Below are 13,266 nucleotides of genomic sequence, written 5' to 3'. Positions count from 1 at the left end.
CAAGGGGCCCTCCTGCCTGCTCCCAAAGGACAGTCACTGTGTACCGGGGTGGAAAACAAGTACTAAATCTGTAATATTTCCCGGGTGATTATAACTTTCCTTAACCCCAATAGCCTCGTGTACGTTAATCAGGTTGTTGTGCACCTGGGCAGAAGGTATGCCTCATTTGTGTGAAGCCACCATGCCTCCATGCAACTAAACAAATACCTACTTGCCAAAGCGCAAGCACTACATTTGTAACCATGCATTGCATATTACGGAAGGGTATGCACACAAATATATGCAGATACTTATTTCACTCCAGGACAGTTTGTTAGTACATCGCCTGGAGATATTCCCTGGCACGGTTGCACTCCAGCCCGCAGCTGTTCCCTCCCATTTGCTACACGGTGAAAATAACAGCAGGGTATGCATTCTCATTACCAGCCCCCTCCGCTAGACCTGGAAAGATCGTGCACTTGGTACCTACCATCTACCCTTGGATGGCCTGTTTTCAAGATGTCTAAGGAAGGTGCATAAAGGAAAGTTTGTCTGAGATGTCAAATGTGTGCTGCGTGCCGTTCTTATGTTCTTGACTATACAAGCTTGTTTCTGACAGAAGAGCTAAGCACCATGACAAAGTGGAGAGACAGATCCCAGCTTTCCTCCTCTCTCCTCCAATTGCAGCAGTTCTGGATCTTATACAGCATCTAGCACATCAGAAATCAGAAAAACAGGTCACATATTGATGGGAGTCTGCAAAGGTATAATTGGTGCAGCGGGTGCAGCTGCAACGGGGACAAGGGGGTGAGGAGACCACTTTACTACAGTTATGTATGTCTTTTACAGCCCAAATATTGGGAAAGGCCAAATTCTTTAGGGACTTTGGTACCCTTCCTAGGCTACTAATTGATGGCTTGGCATGTAGGCCCCCATTAGAAATCCACCAGGTAGGTTGTAATGCAGTTTGATGTCCATGCCTCTGAATTTCAGAAAATGTACCCCTAGAATATGGCATTGTAAGAGAACAAATCATTTTGTGTAGTTTCTAGGACCCCCCCAGGACCTGCACGTTTTGGATGACCTAAACTGAGGGCTTGCTGTGCTGACAGACTCTGGACACCCCCACAGGATGAGTCAGCCGTTAGACCAACTAGCTCTTCAGTTCCACTATCACCCCTCTGTATTCTACAGTGTGGTAGGTAGTTTCTGGCAACCACTGAACATATCTACCATGATTCCTCAGGTATTGTGGAAACAATACGGTATCTTTCGCTCAGTCACACGTACTTGCTTTTCATAGAATACACATAGAATGATGATTGCAACAGTTTCAATAACTATTTATTGGTCAAGCGTCAGTCTAGTATGAAACAGGTTAGCTGCGACAATCAAAAGACAGAAGCAGAAAAACGTAATCACTAGTATAAATATCATAAAAAGTAAATACATTTCTACCATAGTGCTAATAAGATGAATAAAAGCATATTACATAAACAATAGCATTGACGTACTCCTACGATGCGTATCCTACCTAACCGTGCCTAGCCTAGAGGTGTAGGTGAAGCATATATGTGTGAGCGCTAGTATATGTCCTAATGGAACTTAATGCAGCCTAATGGAGCAAAGGACTCCCGGTTCTGAATGAAGGACCTCGTCTCTGCGTCAAGGATGGCTCCCCGCAAGGGATATCAGATCTTTGCTTGTCGATGGATCAGCTGGCAGAGCCTCGTCTCAGCTTGGAAGGAATTTCACCTCTGTGTTGGTAAGGGGGGAGTGAGAGTCTTTTGTACTAAAGTGGTCACTCTGGGGTTTTTCTAAAATCAATATGTTTTGAAAACATTCGCTAATCCCCTGCTAACCCTTTTCTAAACACACATGATCATATGCAGCTTGCTGTTGGCCATGAATGAAAAAAGTGGTGACCCTTGTACAGAATAAATCTACTGTGCCTGGGGACATGTTTTGTGTATGTCAGGTACAGGGATTAAGATATGGTACAAAGAGCCTGATGTCAGAGAGACAGAAGTAAGCTACTGGGTAAAAGGTCACCTGTGTAATACCGTTATGTCATGTGGACGGGACGCAATGTATGTAATTGGTATGTACATGATGGAACTAACCTAAGGGACATGACAATCCCTTAGTCACTTATATTGAGAAATGAAATAAAACAGGGTTAATATCTGAGCCTAAACATTCTCATCCACTGTAGACTACCTGGTATTCTGCCAGATTATCGACTACAGAATATCGTGGGACCAAAATATCTTGGCAAAAGTACTGAGGACCAAAATATCCTGAAGGCAAGTTTATATAGGTTTACTATACTGAACTCCACATATATGTACCTTGCTGATATATATGTCTTCAAGTTATATAGGTATGGAGTTAAGACTAGTAAAGCTATGCTTACTTATCTGCACTTACCTTCTCATTATTTTGGTCCTCAATATTTTGGCCCCATAATATTTTTGTCCTCAATAGTCTGTCATACAACCAACTAGCTGTTTAATGAAATAACCCACATGTTCCATTTCTTGTAGGCTTGGACCAGTCTGGGGCTCTGAGGGATTCTGCAAACTTGTGAAAATTCTCCCGGCATTTTCATCTCTTCAGCATTTGGAGTAAGTGAGCCTCATTGTGTTTATCACCATTCAACAATATGATGAGAAAACATTATTGTCCATTTTGAAGTGTGCTTCTCAGAGTGGGGAGATGACACTGCACCTGGGAAGGCCTGGTAAGTCATGCATCCTACCGAATCATTGTTTCCTGGATGAAGTCTGTGGGACCTCGCCCTCTATGAAGGATCACCCCAAACCTTTTGACCTCATACCTCCTGTTTTGCTGAATTCACTTTTGTTGGCTTTAGACTCTGTGCTTTCTACCAGTGCTAAAGTGTTTGTTCTATTTCCATAGAACATGGTAAAATTGGTCTACACCTAGTTGGCACATTTAATTTACTTATAAGTCTCTGGTAGATGGTACTACCTGGACCCAGGCCCTGTAAAAAACTATTCTACCAGTGGGCCTGCAGCATTCATTGTGCCACTGTTAGACCTGTCAGCCTTAGGGTGGTCTTCCCGCAATCTTTTTGCCTTCCTCCCCCATTTTTGCTGATCTTGTTTTTGCTCAACTTAGGACTTTACTCAGAGCACTTTCCACTGCTAACCAGTGCTGAAGTGCAGGTGCTCACTCGTTTGAACATTGTAATATTGGCTTATCCTCAGTTGGCACATTTACTTATACGTCCCTAGTGAAGTGTACTACATGTGCCCAGGGCCTGCAAATTAAATGCTACTAGTGGGCCTGCAGCATTCATTGTGCCACCCACTTAAGTTGCCCTTCCATTGCCATTGCAGCCTTTGCATGCATTTTTAACTGCCATGTCGACCTGGCAAAATACATCTTTACAAGGACCAACCCTTCCCTTTTAAAACATATAAGTCACCCCCAAGGGTAGGGCCTGGACAGTCCAGAGGGCAGGGTGCAGTGTATTAAAAAGGGAGGACATGTACTTTTAGGTTTTACATGTCCTGGTTGTGAAAAAAACTCTTCAATTCGTTTTTTCACCACTGCAAGTCCTACCTCTCCCATAGACTAACATGGCGGTTACTTTATTACATTTAATAAGCTGCAATTTCCAAATGGGAGCATGTAACCAGTTCATGTTCGGTGTCTTTGGAATTGTAATCAAAAATCCTAATTATGGTGAAGTTGTATTTAAAATTGCAATTTTGAAAATGCTACTTTTAGAAAATGAATATGTATACAAAACAGTGATGGATGGAATGCTTGAAATAATCTCAGCCAATGGTAGTCACCAGTGCCGCATCCCAATCCATCTTTATTCTGCACACCATGCTACCTCAGTTGGGAACAAGTTATATACAATACAGTCTTGACCTCGCTCCAATAGGAACAGTCCAGCCCAAAACTGAGGTTGCATGGTGGGCAAAATAAGATTGAGATGTGGCCAAGTGATTATCAGTGGCAGAGATTAATTTAAGAATTCTACCCATCACTGTTTTGTATACTTATTTTTGTATCCTTTTAGAAAGCTGCCATTTTCCTGCCTTAGCCATTTATTGCCTGCAGCCTGTGCTTGGGTCACATGACAGAGTGTAGTTGACAGTTGGACTTTGTGTATTCCTCCTGTACAGCCAACCACAATAGGGAGCTTAGATGTGCCTGGATGGGCCGTCTCTGGCAAGATGGGATGGAGTTGCTGAACACAGCCCTACTTACACCTGAATAGCGGTGTTCTGCCTCCACACAAAGGGCTGCATACCTCCTGTAGTTAGTCTGGAGCCAGGAAAGGGAAGGCAGGATACCTGGGGTCTTCAAAGGGAAACCTCTAAAAGCTTCTCCCCCAATTCAAACGTACAATTGGGTTAAAATACTGGACCTCAAACACCATCACTTCAGTACACTTCTGGATCTGTGGATACTCTGCCAAGAAGAAGGTCTGCTCTGCGGCTGAAGGACTGCCACTCTGCTAGACTGCTGCCCTGCTTGATTATTGCCTTGCTGCGCTGACCTGTTGCCTGCTGCCATTTTGCCTGGATGAGAAGGACTGGACCTGGACTCTTGAACCCAGAACCTAGAGTGACTCAAAGGGCTAGTTGTCTGGGCTCCTGATCTGAAGTTTCAGGGACATAACAAACGTCCCACTGCCATCTGTGTGTCTACTCTGCCAAGTGGTGCCACCCCAGCGCTGGACCTTTGGAAATGGGCCGTAAGGTGCTCTGCCACCATCTGTGGATCCAGTGGAACCGATGCATCTCCTCTGCTGCACGGGGCAACCCCGAGCAGAACCGAAGCATTGCCACAACTGCGTGGATAGAACTGCTACAAAGACCTGCATCATAACCGCCACTGTGCAATGCATCCTCGGCAAAGTACCTCACACTCTTGCAGCTCATTGGAACCAACATATTGCCCCGATTGTGTGGCACATCCTCGACACCAAACTTCCCATTGCAATCCCTCGTCATCGACTGGATCCTCGATGCAAATGCAGGACCTCACGCCACAGCCTTGCCGCACTTCAAAACTGATGCATCGCTTAGGTTGCACGATGCATATTCAATGGGGATCCTCGCAACTCTCTGCAAACCAGGATTTAAAGTACAGCAAGCCTAACTATTTCCCTGTAGCCGGTCCACGCTACATCACAGTCGGCCAGAACTTGTGATTTTATTGTGGTCTGGTACAACAAGATATCCACAGTTGGTGCTTTATGTCTTTTGGCAGTATTTTCACTTAAATCTTTAAAATGTAAAATCTCCGGTTCTACTAATTGGCTTTCCGTCGTTCTAGTCTTGGTTTATTAATGAAAAATACTCTATTTTCCTAACCCTCTTGTGGGCTCCTTCTGTGGGGGGTTTCACTGTGTTATTGTTTGAAGTGTTGCACACATACTTTACACATTGCATCTGAGTTAAGCCTGACTGCTCATTGCCAAGCTACCTGAGGGTTGAGCACAGGTTAATTTAGGGTTAATTTAGGGTTTGCTTGTGACTTCACCCTGAGAAATATTTTGGTTGAGGCTTGTGAAGGGTTTCACCCCCTCAACCAGTAGCCCAATTTCTTACCGGCAACCACTAACATAGCCATTTCAAACATGCCTTATTCCTGCCACTGCATCCAGTTGTGCTGGTTCAAAGTGCCATATCGACCTAGCAAAATAAACCTTTTGTCAGGCCTAAAACCTTGCTTTTTTAATACTTATAAGTAGGGCTCCCTGTTTTCTGTTTTTACTGATTTTTACAGATAAATACAGACAGAAAACTATTTATATTCCTGTCTGTATTCATTTTTAACAATAGAAAATAGGCCTTCTTGGATGATTTTTTTCTACTGTCAATCATGATTGTCAGGTCAGTAGTTGTACCGATTGGGAAGTATGGGAGATGAAAATAGACAATAGATTTCGTAATTAAGCTTAATTAAGAGCAGTTCTACAGTTATTTATGCAATTTACAATGCAAGTGTTTTCAGACAACGCTATTGCATTGTAAATGGTTTAAACCATTAGGACATTCAAATGCGAGTATACATTTTAATTTAAATAAGTGTCGAAAAATACCTTTTGCCACTTTATTTATACAGTAAACACAAAATATAAATGGATAAATACAGTTAAAATGAGCCAAAGATAAATATAGATAAATACAGACGGAAATTTTGAAAAAATAAATACCATAAAACCGGGAGCTCTACTTATAAGCCACCCCTAAGGTAAGCCCTAAAAGCTCCTACGGCTGGGTGTGTTGTATTTAAAAAGTAGGACAAGTGGATTTAAGTTTTACATGTACCGGTACTGAACACCTAAAGTTTACTTCACTGTTGTAATGCCTACCTCTCCCATAAACTTATATTAAGTTGCCTTATTACATTATTAGTATCTTTTTGAGGTTTGGACATTGACATTGATGCTGCCAGGAGGTGTGTCCTGTTCTGTTCTGGCCCCCGGGACAAGGAGCCCAGGGGCTAAGATTGACCAGAAGCAGCCAGGAGTGGCAGGGGATCATATGCAGTGATGTGAGGTGAGCGCATTTTGCCTCATCATGGGATATCCACTGATGGAGGTGGCAGCAAGTTGCACAGCACACGGAAGCAGCTGAGCTACTTTCCGGTGCGTCTAGCAGCTTGTTCTCGCAGCAAAAAAGCAGCAGAAAGAAACCTATTGGGCTAAGCTCCTGCACACAAGCGTTTCTCAGTGCAAAATACTCAGTAAATAAAGCTGATGAAAGTGACTTGATTAGCTCAAGTAATTTTGAGTCAACAAGCATCGAGACATGAAAGGCAGATTGCACTCTGCCAGCTGAAAGGGCTGTCTCGGGAAAATCATTTGTTATCTTGGCCCAGCAAATAGTCACTATTCTTATAAAAAGTTTTAAAGATGGCACTATTGGCCCAAATAGTCTTCCCTACCTCTATTCAAGAAGAATATAGTGTTTTGGTGAGAAACAGATGTGTAGCTGTACAAGCTAAAGCTGGTTAATAAATACCTATGCCACCATGCATGCCTCAGCTTCTTTCCCATCTGGGGACTCGAGTTTTATAAAGCACAAATGTTTTTATTCCGCTTTAGCTGTCTCCCCTCTCTTGACCATGCCCCGGAGAGGAAACTAGCAAGGGGAGGCAACTTTTGCAGACTCTGTAAACAATCGGAAGAAACATTCATTCATTTGGTATACATCAATCCAGTGTTATTGTTGGAAAGGAGAATACTGCTCAGAAAATGGTTAAAAGAACATGTCAACGACCCATAATTAGTAGTTTAAATCTTAAGGACCCAATTTAAAAGCTTGTTTTGTAAAAAATGTTATGCTGGTGGAAAATAAATTATCAGTGTGAGTGAGTAAGCCACATTTTAGCTTGATTGTAAATTGTTTTGATATAATTGTTTTTATGACTTGCCATGTAATAATTTTATGTTACTGATCATGAATAAACGTAATTGTAATTATAATTATAATTCTTACATTTAATAAGTGCTAACTTTGGATTGGAAGCAGGTAGAATATGTGTTGGTCTCCTCTGAAAAGTAATTTAAAATCATCTTTAATGCTAAAGTTGGATTTTAAGTTCCAATTCTGTCCATCAATTGTTCTATTTGCACTTTAAGAAAGCTTGCATGTTTGTGCCCAAATACACTGTGCCTTTATACCAGTAGCCTGTGCCATAATATTCTGCTGTTGTGAGTTGTGTATGGCTGCTAAACAGTGAGACAAAGGAGACTAGGTGTGGACAGGATAGGCCATCCTGCCCGGATGGAAGGGGTGGAGCTGTAACCAGCCCCACTTATACTTAAAAGGGCTTTGCCTCCTGCACACATAAAAAACAGTCACTAGTTCTGCCCTTGCTATTGTTACCTTAGCCAGTTTGAAGCCAAGCTCAGCTAGGAGGAAAGGGCAACAAAAGGGGCATTCCCTACCCACAGGCTAGCACTGGGGATAAAAGTTGTCCTTCTCAGACCCCAGATTCTTCTGGACCTGTGGAAGACTCAGAAGAAGGGCTGCTCTGCTGTCTGCCTGCTAGAAGGACTGTCCTGCTGCCCTTCTGCCAAAGGTAGGAAGACTGGACCTGCTTCCTTGAACCCGGGATCAGTAGAGTGACTCCAAGGTCTAGGTAGCTAGCCTCCTCTGTGAGTTACAGGGACACAACAAGCTTCCAGAAGGGTTGAACCCTACTCATTGCCTCTACTGGAGTCAATCATAACCCCCCAAGTGTTGCCACCCAGATGTTGGAACCTTGAAAGTAGTGTTGGTGGTACACCACTTACCTAAAAACTCAAACCTGGGACTTAGAAACGTTTTCTACAAAAACTGCCTGGAGAACCGACAGAGAACCAGGACCTACCTGCCAGCCGATTCGTCCAACGTTCATTGCCAGTCGTCCTGACTTTGTGGTAGCTCCCCCTAAGTTCTTCTCTGCAGCAGCAAATCCTTCCAGAGGGATCTCTTGACAAAGATATCTGGTCTCATGGAGTCCGCTTTGGTTACTACTTGCAGCCTCGCCCCACTGGAGGAATCGACTTCCAAAATATCATCTAAGTCGGAAGGTAAACATATTCACTGCAACCTCGTCCAGTGGCTACCTGATGATGACTTCCCCTCAGACACAGCCTGCTGCTTTGCCCCTCTGAGGACTTTGCCTTCTCCAGGAAATCTTCAACAATTTTTCTAAATTCGAAGGTAACTTTTAGACCAGGGTGAACTTGGTAGCTGACCTGTATGCCTTTGCGGTTGGCTTTAACTTCTGACTTTGTACTGGTCTCACATCACTAGATACCTCCGGTTGGCTCTTACTTGTTTTTGGCGCTATTTTTCACAAAAAACGTTAAAAATTATTAGTGTCATATTCTTTATCATTATTACAATTTACTCTGTGTTTCTAAATTGAATTGCCATTTTTCTTGTGTTGTGTTTCAACTTTACTACTATTTTTGTAATGCGTAAATACTTTACACATTGCCTCTAAGTTAAGCCTGACTGCTTTTGTGCCAAGCTACCACAGGGTTAAACACAGGTTAATTTAGTGACTTTTTGTGGGTCACCCTGGCTAGGGTTGTGTTTATTATGTGAGTGGGGCTTCCACCCATCTCAACTAGCAACCCAATTTCTTACAGTTTATATCCCAAAAAACACATGTCGACATATAGCTGTTTCCTGTTTGCAAATACTTTCCTAACGGGGCTGAATCATGACCAAGAGGACAATTGTGGTAAAAGTTGTTCTAAAAAAACTTTAACAAAATTGCTTAACGTAACATAGCATAACATAGCATAACACTGAAACCCAGGAGGAACCTGACTGCCATTACTATTACATAATGTATCACGGTTGTCCTTTCTAGATCCAGGACCGCTTTTTGTAATGTGTGTTTGCCACAAGGATATATAGCATGTTGATTATGAACGGTTAATGAATGCAGAAAGTTTGTAAACAAATATCAAAGACAGCCACGAGCTTACTGTAATACACAAAATAACAGCTGTAATTTCCTTGTCAGGTGCTGAGGTGCTGTAAGGTGCTGAGTGTGGCAGCTCCTTGTGCACTTCAGGATGAGATGAGAAGGCAATGGAGAAGAAAGATTACAAAACGTATCTTTGCAATTTTATACACTGCAGTACATTCCAGTTTACTACGATTTAAAAACCTTTAAAAAAAATATATTGTACTAAAACAACCTCCTTAGCTTTAGCAAGATTTACCTCCATGAGTTTTGCACCGCAGAAAAAGTCGGAGCTTAATCACTGTAGGCCTATTGGTATCTTGTTTAACAACACTTTGTCTTACAATACTGCAAGGACTGACCACCGACTACTGGGGAATGTTATGTTATGCAATTTAGGGTATTCAGTGCTCAAATATGTAGATGAAACAGTAGCGTGGCTAATTCACACTCTTGTTTTAAACCGTCGTTTTTGGAGCTTTTGGTGAGACTAAGTTTCATAAGCCAACTTTTATGTTCAGCCATGGTGCAATGTGTTTTCTAATGTAGAAAACTCATTCCAAGATGGTCGCTATTGCCTGCACATGTATCGTGACTCAGGCAACACACGTGGGTTGTGATACATGTGCATACAAGACCAGTACAAATCAAGATGTGCTATTATGGGAAGAACACAGATAATGCCAAGCAAACAAAAAAATTATCAGCCCAGACACACCATTTGAAGCAGGTGCTACTGTACAGTTTGTGAAGAAGTCATAGCATAAATTGTCATCCTTTCTCCACAGCCTGAATGTTTTGAGTGGAAACAACATTGGAGACAGAGGAGCAGAAAAACTATCTGAAAGATTTCGGGAACTAACAAAACTGGAAACCTTAGAGTAAGTACAGAGCTGGAAGTTGTAGTGGACTACTTTGAAATTTGGTTTGCAATGTTTTGAAGTTCAGGAACCTCGACTGGGTTTGAGTAGTGGACATGATTGTTTCTCTTTCTCTCTGTGCATGCGTTTCATATCAGTGTTGCTGCAACAAATTGGGGACAAATGTCCCTTGCATGTAGTTGTATGGAAAGGTTTTGGGGTTTGAGGAGCGTTTGTGAACTGAGAGGTCTTCCTTTGCTGTGGGTGAAGCAGGGGCTTGCTATATGCTCCTATCTCTGAGGATGATTAACAGAACGACCTCGAAGTAACGGGCATCCTTAATAGGGCAATCCTCTTCGCATGGATCTGTTACACTGAAAATGCATCACTGAGTTCACAGCAGCTCTTCATGTCCTTTCTTCCCACTGACAGCACAGCATCTTAATGCCTCTTCCTGAGTCATAGATGGATACCACGTATCAGCAGAAAAGGGACTTGAGCTACATCCATTGTTAGCTTTCCTTCCTTCCTCAGTAGGGCCATGGTAGGTTCAGCCCTTCCCTCTCTTTTGACTGACACATTTAAGTTGAAGTAAACCTTAACTTGATTTCACAAGGTGTGGACTTGGGCATACACATGATATAGTTCAGAAGATTACCTATTTACATAGCTGTTATGACAGATGTTTCAGTCACTAAAATGTACATTACCTCCTAATCCCAGTCCTGAAGTGTGTCCACACCCAAAACGCAGACACCCAGTGGCCTATCTGTTAAATAAAACTCAAATTACTTCCCCACCAGGTTTGCATCTAAAGCACTGCTTCTACTCTGAAACCTCATGAATCAACACACAAAATAGCCCTACATCCCTTTTTGAAGTCAGACACTGGTACAGAGGGCAGAGCATCATTAAGACTAGGACGACGTAGTAGGTTCAGAAAATAGGGTTATCTGTAAGTAATCAAAGCTTTAAGTCCTCTTCAATTCCTTGTCGAGGCCTTACATCATGAGGTCTACCCTGACTGGCAGGGCCACCAAAGTAACCATGAAGAAACGGTAAATCTCAGATACATAGGAGAAAAGTCCATAGTAAAGGGCCAACAAAGCCCCAAGTGCGTGCCAGTTTCAAAGAAAGGCCACAAGCACTAGATGCCCAGAAAGCACAAACAGTTCAAGTTCAAGTTCAAGTTCGAGCATTTGTATAGCGCACTACTCACCCAGAGGGTCTCAAGGCGCTTGGGGAGGGGATCATTATTTGTCGAATAGCCATGTTTTAAGTTCTTTTCTGAAGGAGATGTGGTTTTGAGTAAGGCGGAGGTGAGTGGGGAGTGAGTTCCAGGTCTTGGCAGCAAGGAATGAGAATGATCTGCCACCCATGGTGGATCTTCAGATGCGCGGGACTGCAGCGAGGGCTTGATTGGACGATCTTAGTTGGCGGGTGGGTTTGTAGAATGACAGTCGAGTGTTGAGGCATTCAGGTCCTAGATTGTAGAGGGCTTTGTGTGCGTGGGTGAGAAGGCGGAAAGTAATTCTTTTGTTGACGGGAAGCCAGTGGAGGTCTTTTAAGTGTCCGGAGATGTGATCTTGGCGAGGGACGTCTAATATGAGTCTCGCTGATGCGTTTTGGATGCGTTGGAGTTTTTTCAGTAATTTTGCTGTGATTCCGGCGTAGAGGGTGTTTCCATAATCCAGTCGACTCGTGACCATTGCGTGGGTGACAGTCTTTCTTGTCTCGAGGGGGATTCAGCGGAAGATCTTTTTGAGAATGCGAAGTACGTTGAAGCAGGAGGATGAGACTGCGTTGACTTGTCTGGACATCGAGAGAGAGGAGTCTAGGATGAAGCCAAGGTTACGTGCATGGTCTGTGGGAGTCGGTGCTGAGCCCAGTGCGGAGGGCCACCAACAGTCGTCCCAGGCAGAGGGGGAAGATCCTAGGATGAGCACCTCGGTTTTGTCTGAGTTGAGTTTTAGGCGGCTATGTTTCATCCATTCGGCTACTTCTTTCATGCCTTCGTGAAGATTGGTTTTGGCTGTTTTGGGGTCTTTGGTGAGGGACAGGATTAACTGGGTGTCGTCGGCGTAAGAGATGTTGTTGAGGTTGTGTTGACGCGCGATGGAGGCGAGAGGACTCATGTAAACGTTGAAGAGGGTGGGACTGAGTGAAGATCCTTGTGGTACGCCACAGATGACTTCAGTGGCCTCTGAGTTGAATGGGGGAAGTCGAACTCTTTGAGTTCTCCCAGCGAGGAATGAGATGATCCAGTCCAGGGCTTTTCCTTGTATGCCGATGTTGCTGAGGCGTTGTATAAGGGTGCAGTGGCAGACTGTGTCGAAAGCGGCGGAGAGGTCGAGTAGAATGAGGGCCACAGTTTCTCCGTTGTCAAGTAGTGTTCGGATGTCGTCAGTCGCTGCGATGAGGGCGGTTTCGGTGCTGTGTTTGGCTCGAAACCCAGATTGAGATGGATCGAGGGAGTTGTTGGATTCAAGGAATGCGGCGAGTTGGCTATTGACGGCTTTCTCAATGACTTTGGCCGGGAATGGGAGGAGGGATATAGGTCGGTAGTTTTTGAGTTCCGAGGGGTCTGCTGTGGGTTTCTTCAGGAGGGCGCTGAGTTCCAGCTATCTGGAAAGGTGGCAGAGTTGAACGAGCAGTTGATGACGTCACGGAGATGGGGTGCGATGATGGAGTCAGCTTTGTTGAAGATGTAGTGGGGGCAGGGGTCGGTTGGCGAGCCAGAATGGATTGAGTTCATTAGGCGGGTGGTATCTTCAGTGGTGATTGGGTTCCAATTGCTAAGGATGTTAGTTGGCGGATTAGGATCTGAGGGGGGTGGGGGAGGGCTGATCGCTGGGGGTGTTCTCAAAGCTGTTGTGGATGTCGGCTATTTTGTTGTGGAAGAAGGAGGATAGCGCATCGCAGAGGTCTTGGGAGGGAGTGATGTCGTTAGATGCTGCGG

The 13,266-nt window shown here is 43.8% G+C and overlaps 1 protein-coding gene across 5 annotated transcripts in view; it reads left to right on the top strand.

Annotated features, from left to right (window-relative positions):
• CIITA (class II major histocompatibility complex transactivator) overlaps positions 1-13,266 on the top strand; it is a 561,355-nt gene that overhangs the window by 430,310 nt on the left and 117,779 nt on the right. For all 5 annotated transcript variants that reach the window (XM_078663163.1, XM_078663160.1, XM_078663162.1 and 2 more), the window contains 2 exons: positions 2,526-2,606; positions 10,236-10,328. In XM_078663163.1, the coding sequence (XP_078519289.1) occupies positions 2,526-2,606; positions 10,236-10,328 (174 nt within the window). The remainder of the gene's footprint in view (positions 1-2,525; positions 2,607-10,235; positions 10,329-13,266) is intronic.

The sequence above is a fragment of the Lissotriton helveticus genome, chromosome 10, assembly GCF_964261635.1.
Source record: "Lissotriton helveticus chromosome 10, aLisHel1.1, whole genome shotgun sequence".
Classification (NCBI taxonomy): Eukaryota; Metazoa; Chordata; class Amphibia; order Caudata; family Salamandridae; genus Lissotriton; species Lissotriton helveticus.
Note: the sequence above shows the minus strand (reverse complement) of the source record. Positions and strands in the feature narration are given on the sequence as shown.